The sequence below is a fragment of the Aspergillus costaricaensis genome, assembly GCF_003184835.1.
Source record: "Aspergillus costaricaensis CBS 115574 unplaced genomic scaffold BO79scaffold_6, whole genome shotgun sequence".
Classification (NCBI taxonomy): domain Eukaryota; kingdom Fungi; phylum Ascomycota; class Eurotiomycetes; order Eurotiales; family Aspergillaceae; genus Aspergillus; species Aspergillus costaricensis.
Window position 1 is genome coordinate 96,130 of NW_020291806.1, and position 16,804 is coordinate 112,933.

At 50.3% G+C, this 16,804-nt stretch overlaps 7 protein-coding genes across 7 annotated transcripts; 3 read left to right on the forward strand and 4 right to left on the reverse strand.

The window, feature by feature from the left end:
- Positions 1-417: 417 nt before the first annotated feature.
- On the forward strand, positions 418-2,970 carry BO79DRAFT_278247 (bifunctional terpene synthase/polyprenyl synthetase family protein; the record flags this gene model as incomplete). Its single annotated transcript, XM_025687886.1, has 9 exons — positions 418-694; positions 753-799; positions 856-1,103; positions 1,155-1,785; positions 1,845-1,999; positions 2,066-2,331; positions 2,395-2,461; positions 2,518-2,599; positions 2,653-2,970. 9 exons carry the CDS (start codon positions 418-420, stop codon positions 2,968-2,970), a joined length of 2,091 nt encoding a protein of 696 aa, XP_025542586.1.
- A 175-nt stretch (positions 2,971-3,145) lies between these two features.
- BO79DRAFT_189509 (uncharacterized protein) lies at positions 3,146-4,709 on the reverse strand. Its single transcript, XM_025680665.1, has 4 exons — positions 4,453-4,709; positions 4,161-4,390; positions 3,896-4,106; positions 3,146-3,836 (listed from the first exon to the last, which is right to left on the reverse strand). The coding sequence occupies exons 1-4, from the start codon at positions 4,594-4,596 to the stop codon at positions 3,165-3,167; spliced, it is 1,257 nt and encodes a 418-aa protein (XP_025542587.1). The 5' UTR covers positions 4,597-4,709; the 3' UTR covers positions 3,146-3,164.
- Positions 4,710-5,409: 700 nt separating this feature from the next.
- Positions 5,410-6,262, forward strand: BO79DRAFT_235757 (dienelactone hydrolase family protein; the record flags this gene model as incomplete). Its single annotated transcript, XM_025684511.1, has 3 exons — positions 5,410-5,499; positions 5,553-5,993; positions 6,054-6,262. Coding segments are annotated over 3 exons (740 nt in total), but the record flags the coding sequence as incomplete, so codon positions are not given.
- Positions 6,263-7,581: 1,319 nt separating this feature from the next.
- Positions 7,582-9,593, reverse strand: BO79DRAFT_235758 (amino acid transporter). The gene is made up of 7 exons (XM_025684512.1): positions 9,296-9,593; positions 9,175-9,188; positions 9,035-9,107; positions 8,634-8,965; positions 8,433-8,576; positions 7,933-8,373; positions 7,582-7,867 (listed from the first exon to the last, which is right to left on the reverse strand). Exons 1-7 carry the CDS (start codon positions 9,457-9,459, stop codon positions 7,668-7,670), a joined length of 1,368 nt encoding a protein of 455 aa, XP_025542589.1. The 5' UTR covers positions 9,460-9,593; the 3' UTR covers positions 7,582-7,667.
- Positions 9,594-9,814: 221 nt separating this feature from the next.
- On the reverse strand, positions 9,815-11,640 carry BO79DRAFT_278250 (uncharacterized protein; the record flags this gene model as incomplete). Its single annotated transcript, XM_025687887.1, has 5 exons — positions 9,815-10,338; positions 10,571-10,739; positions 11,037-11,199; positions 11,344-11,500; positions 11,592-11,640. The coding sequence occupies 5 exons, from the start codon at positions 11,638-11,640 to the stop codon at positions 10,106-10,108; spliced, it is 771 nt and encodes a 256-aa protein (XP_025542590.1). The 3' UTR covers positions 9,815-10,105.
- A 550-nt stretch (positions 11,641-12,190) lies between these two features.
- On the forward strand, positions 12,191-13,076 carry BO79DRAFT_278253 (uncharacterized protein; the record flags this gene model as incomplete). Its single annotated transcript, XM_025687888.1, has 3 exons — positions 12,191-12,519; positions 12,580-12,818; positions 12,871-13,076. 3 exons carry the CDS (start codon positions 12,191-12,193, stop codon positions 13,074-13,076), a joined length of 774 nt encoding a protein of 257 aa, XP_025542591.1.
- Positions 13,077-13,293: 217 nt separating this feature from the next.
- On the reverse strand, positions 13,294-15,898 carry BO79DRAFT_235759 (fungal specific transcription factor domain-containing protein; the record flags this gene model as incomplete). Its single annotated transcript, XM_025684513.1, has 3 exons — positions 13,294-15,385; positions 15,442-15,575; positions 15,716-15,898. 3 exons carry the CDS (start codon positions 15,896-15,898, stop codon positions 13,294-13,296), a joined length of 2,409 nt encoding a protein of 802 aa, XP_025542592.1.
- Between the last annotated feature and the right edge of the window lie 906 nt (positions 15,899-16,804).

Here is a 16,804-nt window from a genome sequence, read left to right on the forward strand (position 1 = left end):
TGAGTGGATTCTCCAATCCTGGCACACCTCATCGCGACGCAACTCTGGTTGATGATTCACAGATCTCCACTGCCCGCAAGGGGTTGATTGGCTCATGCCTACAATGATCCTCTCAGTGGCATCTCTCCATCCCCCTTCAGATCAGATCGTGCTTCCCGCTCAGATGAACGCCTGTTCTCGTAGACAGAGATCTCCTTGTTGGCAACGTATGAAATTGAGCAATTACGCCTAGTTGTCTCATTATGGAGCTGCGAGTTCTTTTTCCGGAAAATGGGCTTGTCCGTCCATGGTATTGGCTTTAAAGACGACCATGCCAGTCTTGTAGAACTGTCTTATTCTAGCTTCTCACCTCCCCTACGTTATCTGCAAAGCCAGTCGAGTGTTTAGTGTTCGGAGATTTATTCGCTTCATACCATGATGGCGCTTCCAAATCTATTACCCGATGATACCTCTGACCGGGTTCCTCGTGCCTCACGGGATCTTCAAGGATTCTGCAGAGATTATCCTCTGCGACGTCATAAGTTTGAGGACTGGGCCAACACAGGATCTCAGCAATGCCGAAACGATTGGGAGCAGTATATTGGGCCGATAGAGCGCTGGGGATGCTGTAACCCTTGGGAGGGTCACTTCTCCGCGGTCGTCTTGCCCTTTTGTCGGCCCGATCGCATAGCCATCATTAGCTACTGTTTCGAATGTGAGATTTCAATGACACGCTAAGCCACAACTGTTTCGCCAAAGCTCACACATAATAGATGCATTCATGTACGATAATGTGGTTGAATCAGCCGCCAAATCCACGGTATGCCCTATAGTGAAGTTGACTCCAGAGAGTTGCCCAAGCCTAACCAACTCTAGTTGAACAATAACACGGACGATATTGCTCTCGATGAGACAGAGTACCGAACCGTGCGATCGGTCACTGGGACCAAACAGATCCAGTCTAAGATGCTACTCGACCTCCTGTCGATCGACGCTGCATGCGCTGAGGTTGTTATTGACTCCTGGAAGACGATGATCAACACAACCGCCAAGCAGGACAAGACCCGCGCATTTAGGAACCTGGAAGAATACGTGGACTACCGGATTGTTGACACGGGTGCACCGTAAGGAGTCCCTACTGATCCAAATTCACGCTGCTCTAACCCAGATTACAGGTTTGTGGACACATTGATGCGTTTTGGCATGGGCCTTCTCCTCACGACCGAAGAAGAGGAGCTTGTCGCTCCTATTGTCAAGCCGTGTTATGCTGCCCTCGGGCTCGCCAATGACTACTTCTCCTTCGATGTCGAGTGGGAAGAGTATCGAAGGCCCGAGTCAAACCAGACCGCCATGACGAATGCCGTCTGGTTATTCATGCAATGGCACCAGGTGGATGAAGAGGAAGCCAAACGGCTTGTCCGGCAAGTCACAAACGACTACGAGAGGGGGTACCAGCAGCGAGTACAAGAATTTATGGCTGGCCAAGGAAAGTCCAACGCCAAGCTGCAATTGTATCTCACTGCGTTGGGGTGCCAAATTCCAGGGAACGTCGCTTGGAGTCTACGATGTCCTCGGTACCACCCCTGGCTATGTGAGGAAGGCAGTGCCCTGTTGCAAGCCTCGATGGAAGAGGCTCGCGACTTGCCTAACATAGGTAAAAGACGGAGTGTCTCAGGAGATAGTATTTCGTCTGCGTCCTCCCTCTGGACTGGGGCAAGTGATCGTTCTGCACGATCATCAATTTCATCGGCTCCTTCTGTCGACGGCAGGGGAAAGGAGACCGACCGGGTTATACTCGGAACAGAGGTATGAGCGTTGCTCAATGTAACGTCCTATTGATCGAAATTTGCTAATAATCTACAAAGCACCTCATTGGTCCAGCAGAGTATATCGCCTCTCTACCCTCCAAAGGTGTTCGCGAGGCCTTTATCGACGCGCTGAACGTGTGGCTTGCTCTCCCGGATCGCTTCGTAAGCGTCATAAAGACTATTGCAAAGACTTTACATAATGCCTCTCTGATGTGAGTGATTGCATTAAAAGGTGTACCCCAAACGCCACTCTGCTAACGGTATATCCTCCTACGTAGGCTGGATGACATTGAAGACGGATCGCCTCTGCGTCGGGGCCAGCCCGCGACACACACCGTCTTTGGACAGGCGCTGACCATCAACTCCGCTAACTTTGTCCTCATCCAGGCTATGGATCAAGTGAGGCTGTTGGAGGACTCGCGTTGTGTGGACATCTTCGTCGAAGAGATGCGTAATCTGTTCATTGGTCAGAGTTTCGATCTGTACTGGACACGGCAGGGCGAGTGTCCGTCGGAGGAAGAATACCGAGAGATGATACGTCAAAGTAAATCCAGGCTTTTCCATCTCATATATTCCTATCACAAACTTGGTACTGACTGGTATTCAGAAACTGGTGGTCTCTTCCGGCTATTATCTCGATTGATGATGCAAAAGGCGACGTCGAAGAAGAACCGGTAGGAAGCGCGGATGCTTTGATGAAAGACTATACTAATCTTTCCCGACACAATAGATGCCTCCCATTGGAACCTCTTGTCGACCTTATGGGGGAATATTTCCAAATCCGAGATGATTACAAGAACCTTACTGAAGAGGTCAGTTCACCAACACAGTACAACTAAACATTTTGATTGACAGGAGAGTGCAGTACACCGGACAAAAGGGCTTTTGTGAAGATCTAGACGAGGGGAAGTTCTCGTTTCCCCTCATTCATGCCAATAAGTCATTGCCTGAATCATCGTATATTCGAGATATTTTACAGCAGGGCCGCCAGTCGGGAGGACTTGATATCGCGCAGAAGCAGCGCGTATTGGACCATCTCCACGAGAGCGGAAGCATGGAACACACGCAAAGAACACTTCGAGGCCTGATGGGTGAGATCCGGCATCGGGTCGACGAGGTGGAAAAGGAATCAGGCTGCCCGAATTGGGTTCTAAGACTCCTTGTTCACCGGTTGGAAGTCTGATATTGTATACGCCGATGGATGAAAGTAACGACAGTAAAGTAGATTTCGGCGTTTATCCTACCATTTGGGCCGTGACGGCTAGTATGAGATGCTTGGGTGGTCTTGTCCATTTGAACATTTACAGTATATAGAATATCTATGTGTTATTAGATGTGTGATATGAGCAATGAGTTATCCGCTGCACCGCGCTCTGCCTACAGATGTGGGACGTAGTCTGACCAGCTAACCGTCTGAAAGGCACTGGCAGGCAAACTGCGCAGTCCGATAAAGTCCTCCGTAAGAACGTACGCTCGACCCACGCAATAGGCTGCACAAAGAACAGAAGTAGGAAATAGCACGCGAAGAGGGACTTCCCTCTTGGGATTGCGATACGGATCGATGTTTCTCAACTTGGCTGCTAGGTTTCGCAGACACGACCGCTGCCGGGATGGGTTAGTCGAGGTCTTCAGTCTCGACAAGGGAAGAACCAGTCGCCGCTTATACTCCCTGGGCAACAGGATTTTGTCGCAATAACCAGCATGCAGTCCACCAATGACGGTGAATACCAGGTTGTATATACTGGCGATACGCCACAAAAGATGTTCGACGGGGGAAGGAAAGTGGAAATTCCAGGCAAGCATGAACATTGAGCCGAATACAAGCAGCACTGGGGTGGCAATGCAATCGGCCTTCAGGTCGGTGACGGGAAAGTTGTCACTGACAATGCGATCGCGTGGCTTTACTGTCATTGGACGTGAAAACATCGGAATATGCATTTTCCGCAGGATTTCTGTGTAGTAATGCCAGTGCACTGCGCAAAAGGAGACATCGTCTGACACAAAGTCCAGGGGAGTCTCGTGCCATTCTCGCGAAGGATATGGGCAATGCTTAACCGAAACGAGACACCGTTAACGCACATTATCGGCTAATGTAGAGTCAAACGTACCTGTTTCCGAATGATAGTGATATCGGTATTTGCACGTAGAGTCAGGGTACTCGAAATGTCTGATGGCTTGAAGCGCCAGCAGAAAGACGTCACAAGAAATACCACTACAAATGAGATAGTAGTGAGCTCCAAGGTCGTCAGGGCCAGTCCCTGAGCTACACGCATGGCACAGTTGACGAGCAACCACAGTGCCTGGCATACCGCGATCACACTGGAAACTCAAATAAGCGGAAGGCAAACGCTCTCGAGCAAGCTGGAGACGTACCGAGAGAAGGCGTCAGATTTATTCCGATCGTTGATGTCGTCTTCACCTATCATAGGGTAATCGACGTAGCCCTTCTCAATGAGGAATTGAAGCTGCTTCGCGTTTACTGGGAATGGCTTATCGATTCCCGGGCCATCGACCAAGAAACCCCCCATATCCGCATAGAAGGCATGAGTTAAAGTCCAACGGGGACGCTTGGTGGTCTTCGTCGTCAATAGTCGCTCGAATCCCTGGCGAGGGTATTAGCCACGTTTGTTGTTCTGGGCAGACCAGTACAGAATGGTCTCGAGACCTTGACAGACGCTCGCGCCGAGGACCACTGCCCTAGCGCCAGCATAAGCAGAAATTCGGGGCCCAAAAGTCCCAGAGAGGCCAAATGCAGTCGGTCGCGTAGGCCATGATACCATCGGTCGGAGCGGGCAGGGATGTTGGGCATGACAGCCGTCCAGCAACATAGTACAATAGTCAGTAGACAGCTCGAGAGAATGGACCAGGTGCCACGCCCATCGGGCTCGTCAATCCAGCCATCCACTATAGCTGTGGTAGAGGTAGAATTTGTTGACATGGGAAGCATGGCTTGGACTGAACTGGACTGCCTGTCAGTTCTTCCGGGGGGAGATAGGCTGCCCATATAGCCAGCCTACCACGCGCTGACTGCTTGGAGGTTATGCAGGCACCACCAAATCTTCCCTGGTGGAGATATGAGTGGCCAGGATATCGGCGCTTACCTGAAACCCTCGCTCAACGTGCACCAGCTGAGGATGCGACCGGTGGCTCGGCCAGTCCTTAGATCCCTGCAAGTCTGCCACCCGGTCCATCGCTAAGTGGCTGGTCGGGTCATTGGCGTCTCGAAGAAAGGACATTTAGTCCCCACTACAATGCACCGCGGACCGTACCGTGGTCCAAAGCCATCAGGCTGTGGTGTTATAGTAGGTGGTCTCCTCCATGGTGGCCCAGGTGAGTTGCAGCTATTTATAGGTGGCATTGTGGCTTTGCATTTCCATGCATATTCGACACTGTGAGGCCCAGTTCGAACCCCAAAACTGGTTCAATATGTGACAAACCCGGTTCGAGAAAACTAATAATATTAAATCGGAATATCCGCAGGGGTCCGACAACAGGCTGAACCTCCGCTGAAAGGATTACGCCAACCGCTGGTTGCCTGCGTCAGTATGCTTTTCCCGTCCCATATTACTTACTGGCTAATTCAGCACCTGTTGCTGGCCATTGCTTTGGTGGCCCATCGCAACAATGACTTCCAATGCACCATCTGAATGCTGCATGGCAGGACATCTGCACGATGGCAGGGCCAGTGGGGAGATCCAAGAACTTGCCAACAGTGTGTATTTACTACCGACAACGTTGTCACTACCACCACTGATTGTGTGATAGTCTCGACATACATCACCTATCCACCTGATCGGTCGACAAAGAATGCCATCTTGTTCCTTACTGATGGCAATGGCCATCGCTTCATCAATGCCCATTTGATGGCGGACCAGGTTGCCGCCCGTGGCTTCCTCGTGGTTATGCCCGACCTCTTCCACGGTGATCCCATCCCAGTCGACTATGGGGCCGACTTTGATATTATGGGCTGGTACAACCAACACCTGCCACCTAGGGTCGATCCTATTGTCGATGCTATACTAGGGGAGATGCGCACTACCCTCGGCTGTCAGCGAGTCGGCGCCGTCGGGTATTGTTTTGGCGGCAAATATGTGTGTCGCTACCTCAAAGCTGGCAAACTAAACGCAGGGTTCGTTGCCCACCCAACCATGGTGACGGTGGAGGAGCTGGAGGGGGTCGAAGGGCCGTTGAGCATTGCTGCAGCCAGTGAGTTGAGCAGAACTGTGTACTCTCCTACATTGTTGGTTATGCTGACCAATGGACAAGTCGTTGACCCCGTCTTCACCTCTGCCAACCGCCACGAGAGTGAGGGGATCCTAGCTAGAGTTGGTCTTCCTTTTCAGATAAACTTATTCTCTGATGTAGAGCACGGATTTGCGGTCCGCTGTAATCTAGCAGAGCCGCGGCAGAGATTCGCCAAGGAAGCAGCATTTGAGCAGGCTGTGGCATGGTTCGATCGTTATGTGAAGGAGTGAATGATTGGGGCCAGCCAATATTTGATTCACTGTTCAGGTTGGACGGCTGAGGCTAGACCTTTCCATTACTTATGGTTCATCGCATGCTCAACCTTCAGCGGGACTATGCATATATTGATGTCTATAAACTTACATAGGTTACAGATGTATCTTCTTCGCAGACTTCAAGTAGTGCTGGTCCTTGTTTCGGGGATTACACATAGTACATGTACTACTTACTACCTATATACCCATTCCATCCAGGCCAGAGAACTTCCGGGAGGAGTATTGCATGAGACGAACGAGAAACGAGGTTCTATCTTAGAGAACAGCAGTAATTAGTCATGCATTTATCGTTCCTTCCGCATCAGCTTATCACGAAACCTAAAGTCCTGTCTGGCAATGGAATGATTGCCATCGCGTTGTTTTGAACGACGCGTTTTCCCGAATAGGCTACTTTTTGTACTAGTTATGTTATGTCAATGACTAAGCGGATAGACTTTATGCACTTGCATACACCCGATCGCGCCACCTTCCGCTCGCAGCAGTCAAGGCAATTATGGCGCGAAGGCGATGTAACGTAGCGTCCTCCAGTGGATCCTGAAGTAGCATCATCCCCAAATAGAGATCCTCGATCCAACAACGGCTGAGAGCCTAAGAAAGATACCTTGATGGCCCAGGGGCCCTAACCGGGCACCTCGGATGATTATGCCTCCATCATGTGAAAGCGGAGATGCAATTCTGTGGGTGACTCACCTGCATCATATTAGGGAGCATGTGCTAGTAATGTGAAATCATATGTTTTGAAATACTAGTAGTATCTAGTACAGCCAGTATTTGGCATTCCGGTCAACTTACAAACTGCTGAATGACGGTTGAAATTGTTTGCTTTCAACTTGAACTCTAAAGTGTGTGGGGTATGCAACGGGTAACTACTGGTGTCCATTACGGATATATATATTTTCAAATCCAACTTTATACACATTGGTACCTGGCACAAGTAGGGATTTCATCCTCTTTTACTCGTCGTACAACAGTCTCAATACTACACAGGCTTGCAAATCGATAAGTAAATCCAACATTACTAGTACGTAGTAGTATGTGCCGATCGTAGGGTCAGCTTTGTCGGGAATTTGCTGAATTGAGCTATCAATACTGACCTTGCATTGGGGGCACCATAGAAAGTGCAGCCTGGAGTGAAGATGCCAACAAAATCACGTCAATATCGATGGAGATGAAACTAGTCAAGTGACACTTGGGAACAGTACTGGGAAATGGCTTGTGCATGTCAATCTTGAGCATACATGTACGAATCCAGTGTTCAACAACAAACGCAAAGGGGTATATTAAATAAAAGTCTATCTATAATACAAGTCTATACATATATACAACCCAGTCACGAGGAGGCAGTAGCTCATGACCCGAATTAGGCATTATTGGCGCAGGAGAAGCTGCTGCCAGAGCTGTCACTGGAGATCGAGAGTCCGGAGACCCAGAGACCACAGACACAGATGGTGGCGCCAATGCCAAACAATGCCACGTTGGCGAGGGTAAGCAGCGTTTTGCGGACAGAGGTGAAGTAGTTGCCCCAGTACATGTACAGCCAGAAGACACCGGGCAGACCGACTAAAAAATTGTTAGTGAAAGACTCATAGGGTCAAGGACACATCGATAACATAAGGGATACTCACATGAAAACCAACTAGCAAACAATGCGCTGACCAAGCTGACAAGATCGCTGAAGACAGGGATGGCCTCGGCAATCACCCAGGCGATGATCCAGTAGCCCGCAGCGAGACCAATCCAGGCACCGACACCCAGGGCACTGCGCTTGTGCATGACATCCGTACCGCGGAACAGGCGGACGTAGACGTTCTTGATGGCAACGTGTCCCAGGACGACACCCGCGATGACGATGGTGGGAATGGCAATGCCATAGGCGACCTTACGAACGACAATACCGGCGGAGCCCAGGGCGGGGGAGGTGACGTTCTGACCGGCGTAGCGATAGATGACGGCGGATGCGACCGTGTAGAAGACGATTTCAAAGCCCTGCAACATGCAGAGGGACTTGGGGAAGTCCTTGGGATCCTTCATCTCGGCGATGAAACCGAAGAAGGCAGGGTGACCGCCTGGACCAGGGATTAGTACTCAGATGCGACCGATTACAAAAGGAAGATGGAAGACGAACAGTAGGCAAAAGCAATGTTGGTGACAGCTGAGAAGCCCTTGACGAAAGAAGTCGAGCGGGTGAGCTCCATGGGCGCGGGGTGCGGGTGTTCAACAGCAACTCCAATCATGGTGATCAAGACGGCCGAGAAAATACTGATGAAGGCTGGATTACAGAGTTAGCATAATAGGAGGCTGTGGATGGACACAATGAAGTACTGACAAGTCACGGCCAGCCATGAGACGTTCTTCATGGTACGAGGAAGAGAGCAGGCGAAGGAAAGCACCAAACCGACAACACCAAACACGACAGAGCAGGTTCCGTGGTTGGTAAGGGTGTTCATCATGACAGTGAAGGTCACCAAGTGACTACCCGACGCGAACATGAAGAACACCAGCTGAGCGAATTCCGTGAACATGCGACCGTAGCGGCCGCACAAGACCTCACCGGCATCAGCCATGCTGTGGATGAAGGGATATCTGGCCCGAAACTGTCCAATGACATAGCCAGAGTAGGTGGCGATGATGCCCATGCCGACGATGAGGATGATAGCACTGATGGCATAACTGGTTAGCAACGGACTGGGTGACGATGTAGACGGTACGATATCGTATACTACTTACGGGATCAAGCCAACCTCAGCCACGGTGGCGGGAAGAGACAGAACACCCAGTGACACAGTCTCGGCGATCATCACTGCAGACAAAAACTCAAGGTTAGTTACATGGATCAGAGGAGACGATATCAAAGTGGAGCAGCATACGCATTCCAGATTGCCTATAATCGAGAAAAAAAAAAATAGATGGTCAGTCTCTGCCATGAAGAGGATATGCCGTCCGATATAAACGGTGCAGTAGTATATAGTTCACGGGGTCCAAACGTACCACCAGTCGAGAGTCTTATAGTGAACCTCTCCAACAGCTTCATTTCCAAAGGGATCCTTCTCCACGGAAGGTGTCTTCACTATATCATTCTCCCACATGCCTCCATCTTCTTCGACCCGGCGACCCGGTCCATTCTCGATATCCTTCACGTCCAAGGTCGACATGATTGCTCTTCAGGGATGGGTTGGTTGACAGGCCGACTCCTCGAGCAGGGTGAGTGAGATGGATGGGGATATAAAGTGTTGAACAAGCACCCGTCTCGAATCTCTCGAAGTCTCAGCGACAGCAGCAACAGCACCAGGTAAAGGGAGTAGCGGAACTAAACCCAGGCACACCCGCACGATGCGGGCGTCAACCATATATGGCCAGAGTCTGCAAAGCATTGACGCATGGCGAGGAGGTTTTTCTTAGTTAATAGAAGGGTCAACCTGGCAAATCAGAGGCCGACTTAATGCAATCTCTGCTGGTGTGACACAAACTTTGCCGCCCGCAGAATCCTGCTCCGACATCGGGCTCCTGCTCGCCCTCACGGCTCCACCGGTCGCACCATGCATCTTTCAGGCACAAAAAGCCTCTATTTAAGCTAAAAAAACGTCCAGGGACCATCTGAAGACGATCGACGAACATCCTGCACGATTTTCACCCCTCGATTGGACGAGGAATCACCAGATATCGCAAATGCTTGCTGGTCCGGCACCGGACCTGGGGGAAGCATGAGGATCAAATTAAGCTCAGCCCCGGAAATACTACTTTGCGTCCCCTCTTTTTTCCTGTTGCAATCCGGCGGCCGGAGGGGGGGAGTCGTAGCCACTAAACCTTGTGCAGCGTCGCGGTGGCGGATTCCAGATTCCCCATTCTCAAGGTTTTCCACTTTTCCGCCTTCTTTCCCTCGGCGTTCTTGGTTAGGGCTGGTGGCCAGACGGAGGCCTTTCCCAACTGGGTTAAGAGCTTTTGTATCTGAGCCTCTGAGGCATGGCCGCTGCCGGTTCTTCGGAGCTTCCTGGCTGCACTCCGGCATTGCCTCCCGTCTAGTTTTGTCGAACCTGGAGAAATCGAAGGTTCTCTAGAAGCTCGCGAAGCCGATTTGACTCGTTCGTCTGACCGGTTTGCCGACCGGTGACAGCCCCAGCCAAATTAGCCATGATCCCAAATGGGCCTGGATCCCATTTCCCCCCATTCATGCCACGTGCCCCTTTCTGGCGGATCCCCGGAATCGGCCGCGCTTCCCATCTTGCCCTGACTCATATCTAGCGAGCGAGCACTTTACAGCCTCACGCACGATCTTCTGTCCATGGACCCACCCTCGCCATCTGTGACTATCTTCGTTTTGACACTGCCCATCGTGCACCGGTGGCAAATATCCCCAGTTATAGTATAACTTTCGCATCATGACGTGCGTCTGACTCATACAGTGAGCTTGATGCAATGAAGCTAGGGATAGCAGCTTCAATGATTCGGTAAGAGGCTGGCTGTTTCACATACTGTTGCTTCTTAGTGGACTATAGTTGCAACTCTAGCGATGGAAGGATGACGGGAGTGACTCATCTGGATCATAGAAGTCCGGTTGACCATGTTCGCTAGACTTGGTCCGTCTGGCCGCACGGCTCGTCAACTTCAAGTAGAAGGATTGACCATGGGACAAGAGTGTCTTGCAATCCCCAACGTGTTGGTGAGTATGACAGTAGCGTCATCTTGAATCGTACAATGGTGAGCATGCAACGTGCATTGGGCTCTCGCTCACCAAGAGAGCGCTTCCATTGCCATTCGAGCGTGGACCTGCATCGTCTGCACTGTTGGATATATGCTGACGACTATCTGATGCGAATTGCGAGACAACGCTGACAGAATTGTGCTTGCCTGCTAAGGTCGTAGCTGAGATGCTCTGAGGTTGACGTGGTAGGAATCTGTCATGTCGCAGCTGCTTATACTCCATGCATTTTGTGCGTCAGATGAAGCCATCTTGACTAGCCATAGTGAGCTTGGGCCTCCATTCCACGTAATAAAGTAGCTGTTTCGAGTCGCCCGAGGATGTCTGTGCCAAGACTTACCCCGTCGTGCCGTTTAAGCTTGTTACGTTGCGTACATCTCGTACAACAAGATTGGCTGAGCGATATCTCCGCATCTGCTGTTGAAAATTGCTTTGTTTTCTTAAGTTGACTTCAGTGTTACAGATACACCATGTCAGGCCGCCGCGGTTTGGAATATCTGTGAAACATCCAGTCTACTGCATCGTGGTCAAAGCCACAAACTGGATGTGGACGAGGAATGTGCGTTGCGTGCGTGAGGAGCAACGCACTTATCTCGCTACGGTGGCACTTGCTCATATTTCCGTGGAAGTATGCCATTGTGGGAATGGTATTTGAAGCCGCTATCGATCTTCAAAATTATGGATAAATTTGTCCACTGTACGAAAATACATAACTATAAGTGGGAACCTAATTCAACTAAGAAGGATCCTGTGTATTTGCTGGGTTACCTTGCATCTGCTCCATGATGCAGCGAAGTGCCCCAAGGTAATTCAGGCGAAGCACCTGACCTATCGATTAATAGCCAACGTTGCTTTGCATTGGGCGCATGGAGAGCATAATCTGATGTCGGATGCAGCGGAGTCTTACGCATCTGCATCACTTCGGATGTCGTAGGAACCGCTGCTATCAGTAGTCTAAGGAAGTTATGGTAACATGAGCGCTTAGCCCTTGACACAGGCTTTACAACACGACAAAACATAGCACACCTGTTGTCCGGACCACGAAGCTATAAGAAGTCCAGTCATTGCTCACTGAGAAGCCATGCCAGAGTTCGATCCATCGACAGCTTAAGCATCTCTCCCAGATCACAGGAAACCTTGTCTGATTATATCTCCAGCCACAGTCTTGTCTACAGAAAATCACAAAAATGGACGTGTCTCCCTTGTCTGGTGATAATGGACACAAATTTGTGGGAGCTCCAGAGGGAGTGGATGTGACTGGTGACTATGGCACCCCTAGTCTCCTCTTCATGTACTACAATCAGCCGGTCTCCGACAAGCATCGCAAGGCAGTGCAGGAGTTGAGACATGACCTGGAGACCTGGAACGCCTTTGAACTTGGGCGCGCTGAATCCCAGGTCAATGAATTGATACAGAAGGGAAATCTGCCAACCGACGACTACAACGAATCGCGCGTCAGACGCACCGACTATCGCAGCAAGGCGATCCAGTATCTGCGCAAGGAGCACGAATCCTGGTAAGTTTCCATGCTGGGAGTAAATTCTCTCGGAGTGGTCTCTAACGTTTCGCCATGAAGGCTGGTGGAAGCCGACAAGAAGGAATTTACCGTTGAGCTGAAGACAGATGAGAAGAACATGAACAAGAAGGTCGAACAGGAGCTGCGCGGGCGGCTGGAATCCAAGGAAAACCTGCCGGCACAGTTTGGCGTTGTCTTGCGCATCATCAACCGCATCATTGCTGCACGCAAGCAAGACGATATGCAGCAGTACCATTTCACCAATGTGGAAGTGTGTGCTGATGGCAGGGAAAATCCTGGTAGGCAGATATTACTGTCTTCGGTGACGCAGCCACTAATAGGATGTCATAGTAATCAAGTCTACAATGTTCCGGGTCTACGAAGAGGGCGAGGAGGATGAGAGAGGATCTGTCAAGGTCAAGATCGACTATGTCAACCATCGTTGCCAGTTCAACAGGGAGCATTGGGCCAGGGCACGACACAACGTCGAGGACTTCATCAAAGAAGGAGAGAAAATCCGCCGGGCTATGACATTGAACTTTTGTGTAGATGCCTAAGTAGGATCACCAGTAAGCCAGAAGTCCGTGTCGCGTGCAGGACTGCGGTTTAACAGTGATCATGAAGGGATTGAGCACGTTGGAGGAAATGACATGTTTGATGGATTAGTGAGCGTAGTCTTGACAGAATGAATATGGTTTTTATATCGAGGTCTGCATGACGTAAAGCTGCCATCTCAGGAAGGTTCATCCGAAGTATCCACGTAGCCCTTGAAGCCTACGCCACATTTATGCTACCGAGAAATTGCTCAAAGTTGCTCCAGTCGAGACTGTACTGCGTGATCGTTTGCAGGGAATCTTGCCACAGGCTTGGGCTACCTAACATAGTGCCATATTGGTCGCTACTAGTCCCATCGACGTTAGGATTATGTAACTGCGAGATCTCCAAAGGTTCGATGCCTTCCTGTGCCATGTCCAAAGATGCAACTTTATCATTCTCACCTCGCCTCCGAAGTTGCCCGTTCGCAAGAACAGCTTCGTCGAACTTTTGAAGCACTGACTTAAACCTCTGCATGGTCGGACACCTCACGTTTGCTTGCAATAGGGACTGCAACCTTGCCACCTGGCATTGAACATCACGCTGAGCTGCGTCTTCTAGCTGCCACATAGACTTGGGAAGATCCGGGGGCATGACCCACAGCTGACGGAGGAGCAGAACCATCCCAGCCGAGTATCCGTAAAAAAGGTCTAGGCTAGTTTTCCCATTGACCCTATTGGCATGATCGAGTAGGATGAGAAGGTTAAAACTTCGCATCGCTGCTGTTACGCAGCTGGAGGCCAGATACTCAGCGCCCTTTTGCACGTTTTTCGAAGTATTATCAGGTGTAGCCCAAGGGTACTGTTGTTTTGGGTTATGCCTTCGACTCATTGAAATAACTGTAAGTAAATATGGCCGTGTAAGCTGGATAACGAGATTATTATAGGTTAAATGGAGGAGAACTGTTGGCCGTAGTTGGGCCGGTGGATATCCAGCATTGAACGCTTCCAGAACCGCCACTCGGGGAATAGTGCACGCATCCAAGATAGCAGATGGTATAATAAGATAAGTTGGTAATTCAGTTTCCCACGTTTTCAGCCTCGTCAGGAGCGATATTGGATCAGTAACCGGCGTATCAATTGATGATACAGGGGAAGTAGGCCGATGCAAGAAAGCGATCGCATCGCGGAGTCGATTGACTTGTCGTTGAAGGTCAGTGGCCACCTGGTGATGACTGGGATGACTGGGGAATGCAGTAGCAGATTCTTCGGGTGAAGGTCCCAGGGTCACTTCCCGACCATCGATTACACTTGGGCGTCCCAAACATAAGCAGAGAAATTGCTCAAACGTGAATAATGTAGACCAGACTCGCCTTCGGGAGTCTTGTTCTGTTAGACGAAGGCTCTCGTCAATATCGCTCCGATGCAAGCCCAACGCAATAGCAATTCTCGCAGCACTACCTGTTAGGGTCCACGCTGCATTTCGATCATTGTTGTTGTGCAGGAAGAGTGCCATAAGCAAAAGAGCTTGGACATTAGAGACTGTACATGTGGTCAACAAGCTGGCCAAAGCTCCCCGGGTGAGGTTCCAGCAGCGAAATCTTAGCATGGCTGGTTCATCGGCTTCAAATGTAGCGTCATCCTCCAGGATCCAGCAGCCGAAGGCGAGAGCAGCATGGATACAGGCCACCCAACCATCATCCAATCCCTCTATGTGGCCGATGGGATAGATGTAGGACTCTAGCTTGTTAGAGAAGCATCCCCTGTCCAGAAGTGGGAAATCTGCATTTACAGTGCAAAAGAAGGCATTTATTATTGCCAGCAGACGATCTCGGGGCATTTTTTGCAGCTGTTCTTTGACAAGGGATGATTCTTGGTCGCGTGTAATTGGCGCTAGATTTGTATTAACAGTTGACGTTGACATCGTACTAGAACTTTGCCGAGCCTCGAGAGACTCCGTCAAAGTATCTGCAGCAAAGCAAGAGGACGGTTGTTGCTCCGATACTAGGCTGCGGAGATCAGCAAAGAATGCAAGGGATGCTGACGGCCCAATGTAATGACTTTGGCCTCGGCTGTCTTTGACCAGCTGTGGTGGGCGCTGGCTGGTTCTAATACATCCACGTTGATCGCTACCATTGCCATCGTACGCCAGCGTATGATTAGCATTTTCTGGGTTCGGTAATTCAACGCGCTGCTCATCCCCGGTCAGTTGTGGGAGGTCCAGCTTGGGCATTTCATAGCCGGCTTTCCGGCCCAGCTCCAACAGAGCAGGGATACTATTAATGGGTTCGCCCGGAAAGGCCCCTTTCACAAGTGCTTCAAGACAGTGAATCCTACAAGATAGTTAGTCGGCCATACAGTAGATTGAGGGAAGATTAACCTGGCATACCGATCGCGGATGGTCTCGACACTTCCGTACAATCGGGTCTTTCGCTGGTAGCTGGATACGCACGGGATGCCAGATCGTTGGCAGGCGACACAGTCCTCATCTGAGCCTCCGCGACGGATACATTTGCAACGACGCTAAGCATGCTTGTTAGCATAACTGTGACTGGAAAAGAGTAAGCCAGGCAGGATAAGTTCGCCACTCGCCTTCCGGCAGGTGTCACAGCTCGCGAATGTACGTTTCCGCAATTCATCAGGAACGCGACGGCTAGCTAAACGTTTCTCCATCCTCGGGGAGTGGACTGGTTCAGGAAGAATCGATCCGCAGACAGCATTCGAAGTGGTGGGTGATATCCCAATTGAAGGATATGCCAGTTGAGCTCGCTCGGCACAGGGAGGGGGATGGGCGGATACATGCAGCCGGAGCCTCGGATGGCCTCTAATTCACTCAAAGCTTCCATGCTTGGCGTCCTAGCAGTGATGGATATTATCACTACTTCTCCCATTATCAGATAACACTTCCGCTACGCTCTACATTACCCTGTTATGGGGTATCGAGCTCTTCAGTCTGTTCAACGCGGGCATGAAAGCTCACTGGCACCTGTCATGTTCAACAAGGATACATCACATAGAGCTGGTTACTCCTCCCTTATAAAGGAAAAGAAGAACGGAAATAAAAGGAACTAAAATACGATAAATTCAAAGAGAAAAGAAAACCATCTCATTGATATAATCTATTATGAATTGGAAGGGCAGCCAATCTGCCCCCTGATTATACTTTAACAAGAGTAGAAATGAATGAAAATCCATCAATACGCATAGCCTACGCACGAGGAGTCAACAATCCGCCTCGGAGACACCCTTCAGGCATTGTCTAGTCAAATCAGTGATGTCGCATGGCAAGTATAGTCTTGTCGGAGCCACCTGGGCTGAAAAAGTAGGATCGTACTGTGAAGAAGGATTGTTGATACATCTCAAAGTCCATGCCCACTTGTGGTGTGACTTCCCAACGAACATGACAAGGTACTTCTGTTATCGACCTACGGAATGAATTAGCAAACATATTTTACAACAGCAGACAGTACCCATTTCGTAGGCGCAGAATGTCCCTGATAGCAGGCGAGGCGGAGAGAGTACGGATTCTACCCCAAGCAGCGACTTGGTGGCTTGATCCGGGTGTGTCATAGTCGGATCAAAAGCCAGCTGATGGAGTTATAGACCCCTGAATCTTGGCAGACGAGCCACAATGGCGAGGTGCAAATGCTGCAGTCTTTCCTTTCGTGTAACATTTCAACTCCGGATGCATACATCCCCGGTCCGAGGATTTGAGTCCAGGACGCGGGTCAGTGCTGCAGTTCGTCGCATAT

Bases quoted from the DNA above. Each gene is read 5' to 3' on its own strand.
- BO79DRAFT_235758 (XM_025684512.1), bottom strand. From the start codon at position 9,459: ATGTCGACCTTGGACGTGAAGGATATCGAGAATGGACCGGGTCGCCGG. The intron at 8,577-8,633 runs GTCAGTACTTCA...TCTGTAATCCAG, and splicing joins CTCATGGCTGGCCGTGACTT to CCTTCATCAGTATTTTCTCG. The intron at 7,868-7,932 runs GTGAGTATCCCT...ACAATTTTTTAG, and splicing joins GTTTGCTAGTTGGTTTTCAT to TCGGTCTGCCCGGTGTCTTC.
- BO79DRAFT_189509 (XM_025680665.1), bottom strand. From the start codon at position 4,596: ATGCCCAACATCCCTGCCCGCTCCGACCGATGGTATCATGGCCTACGC. The intron at 4,391-4,452 runs GTCTCGAGACCA...TACCCTCGCCAG, and splicing joins CGGCGCGAGCGTCTGTCAAG to GGATTCGAGCGACTATTGAC. The intron at 3,837-3,895 runs GTACGTTTGACT...GTTTCGGTTAAG, and splicing joins TCACTATCATTCGGAAACAG to CATTGCCCATATCCTTCGCG.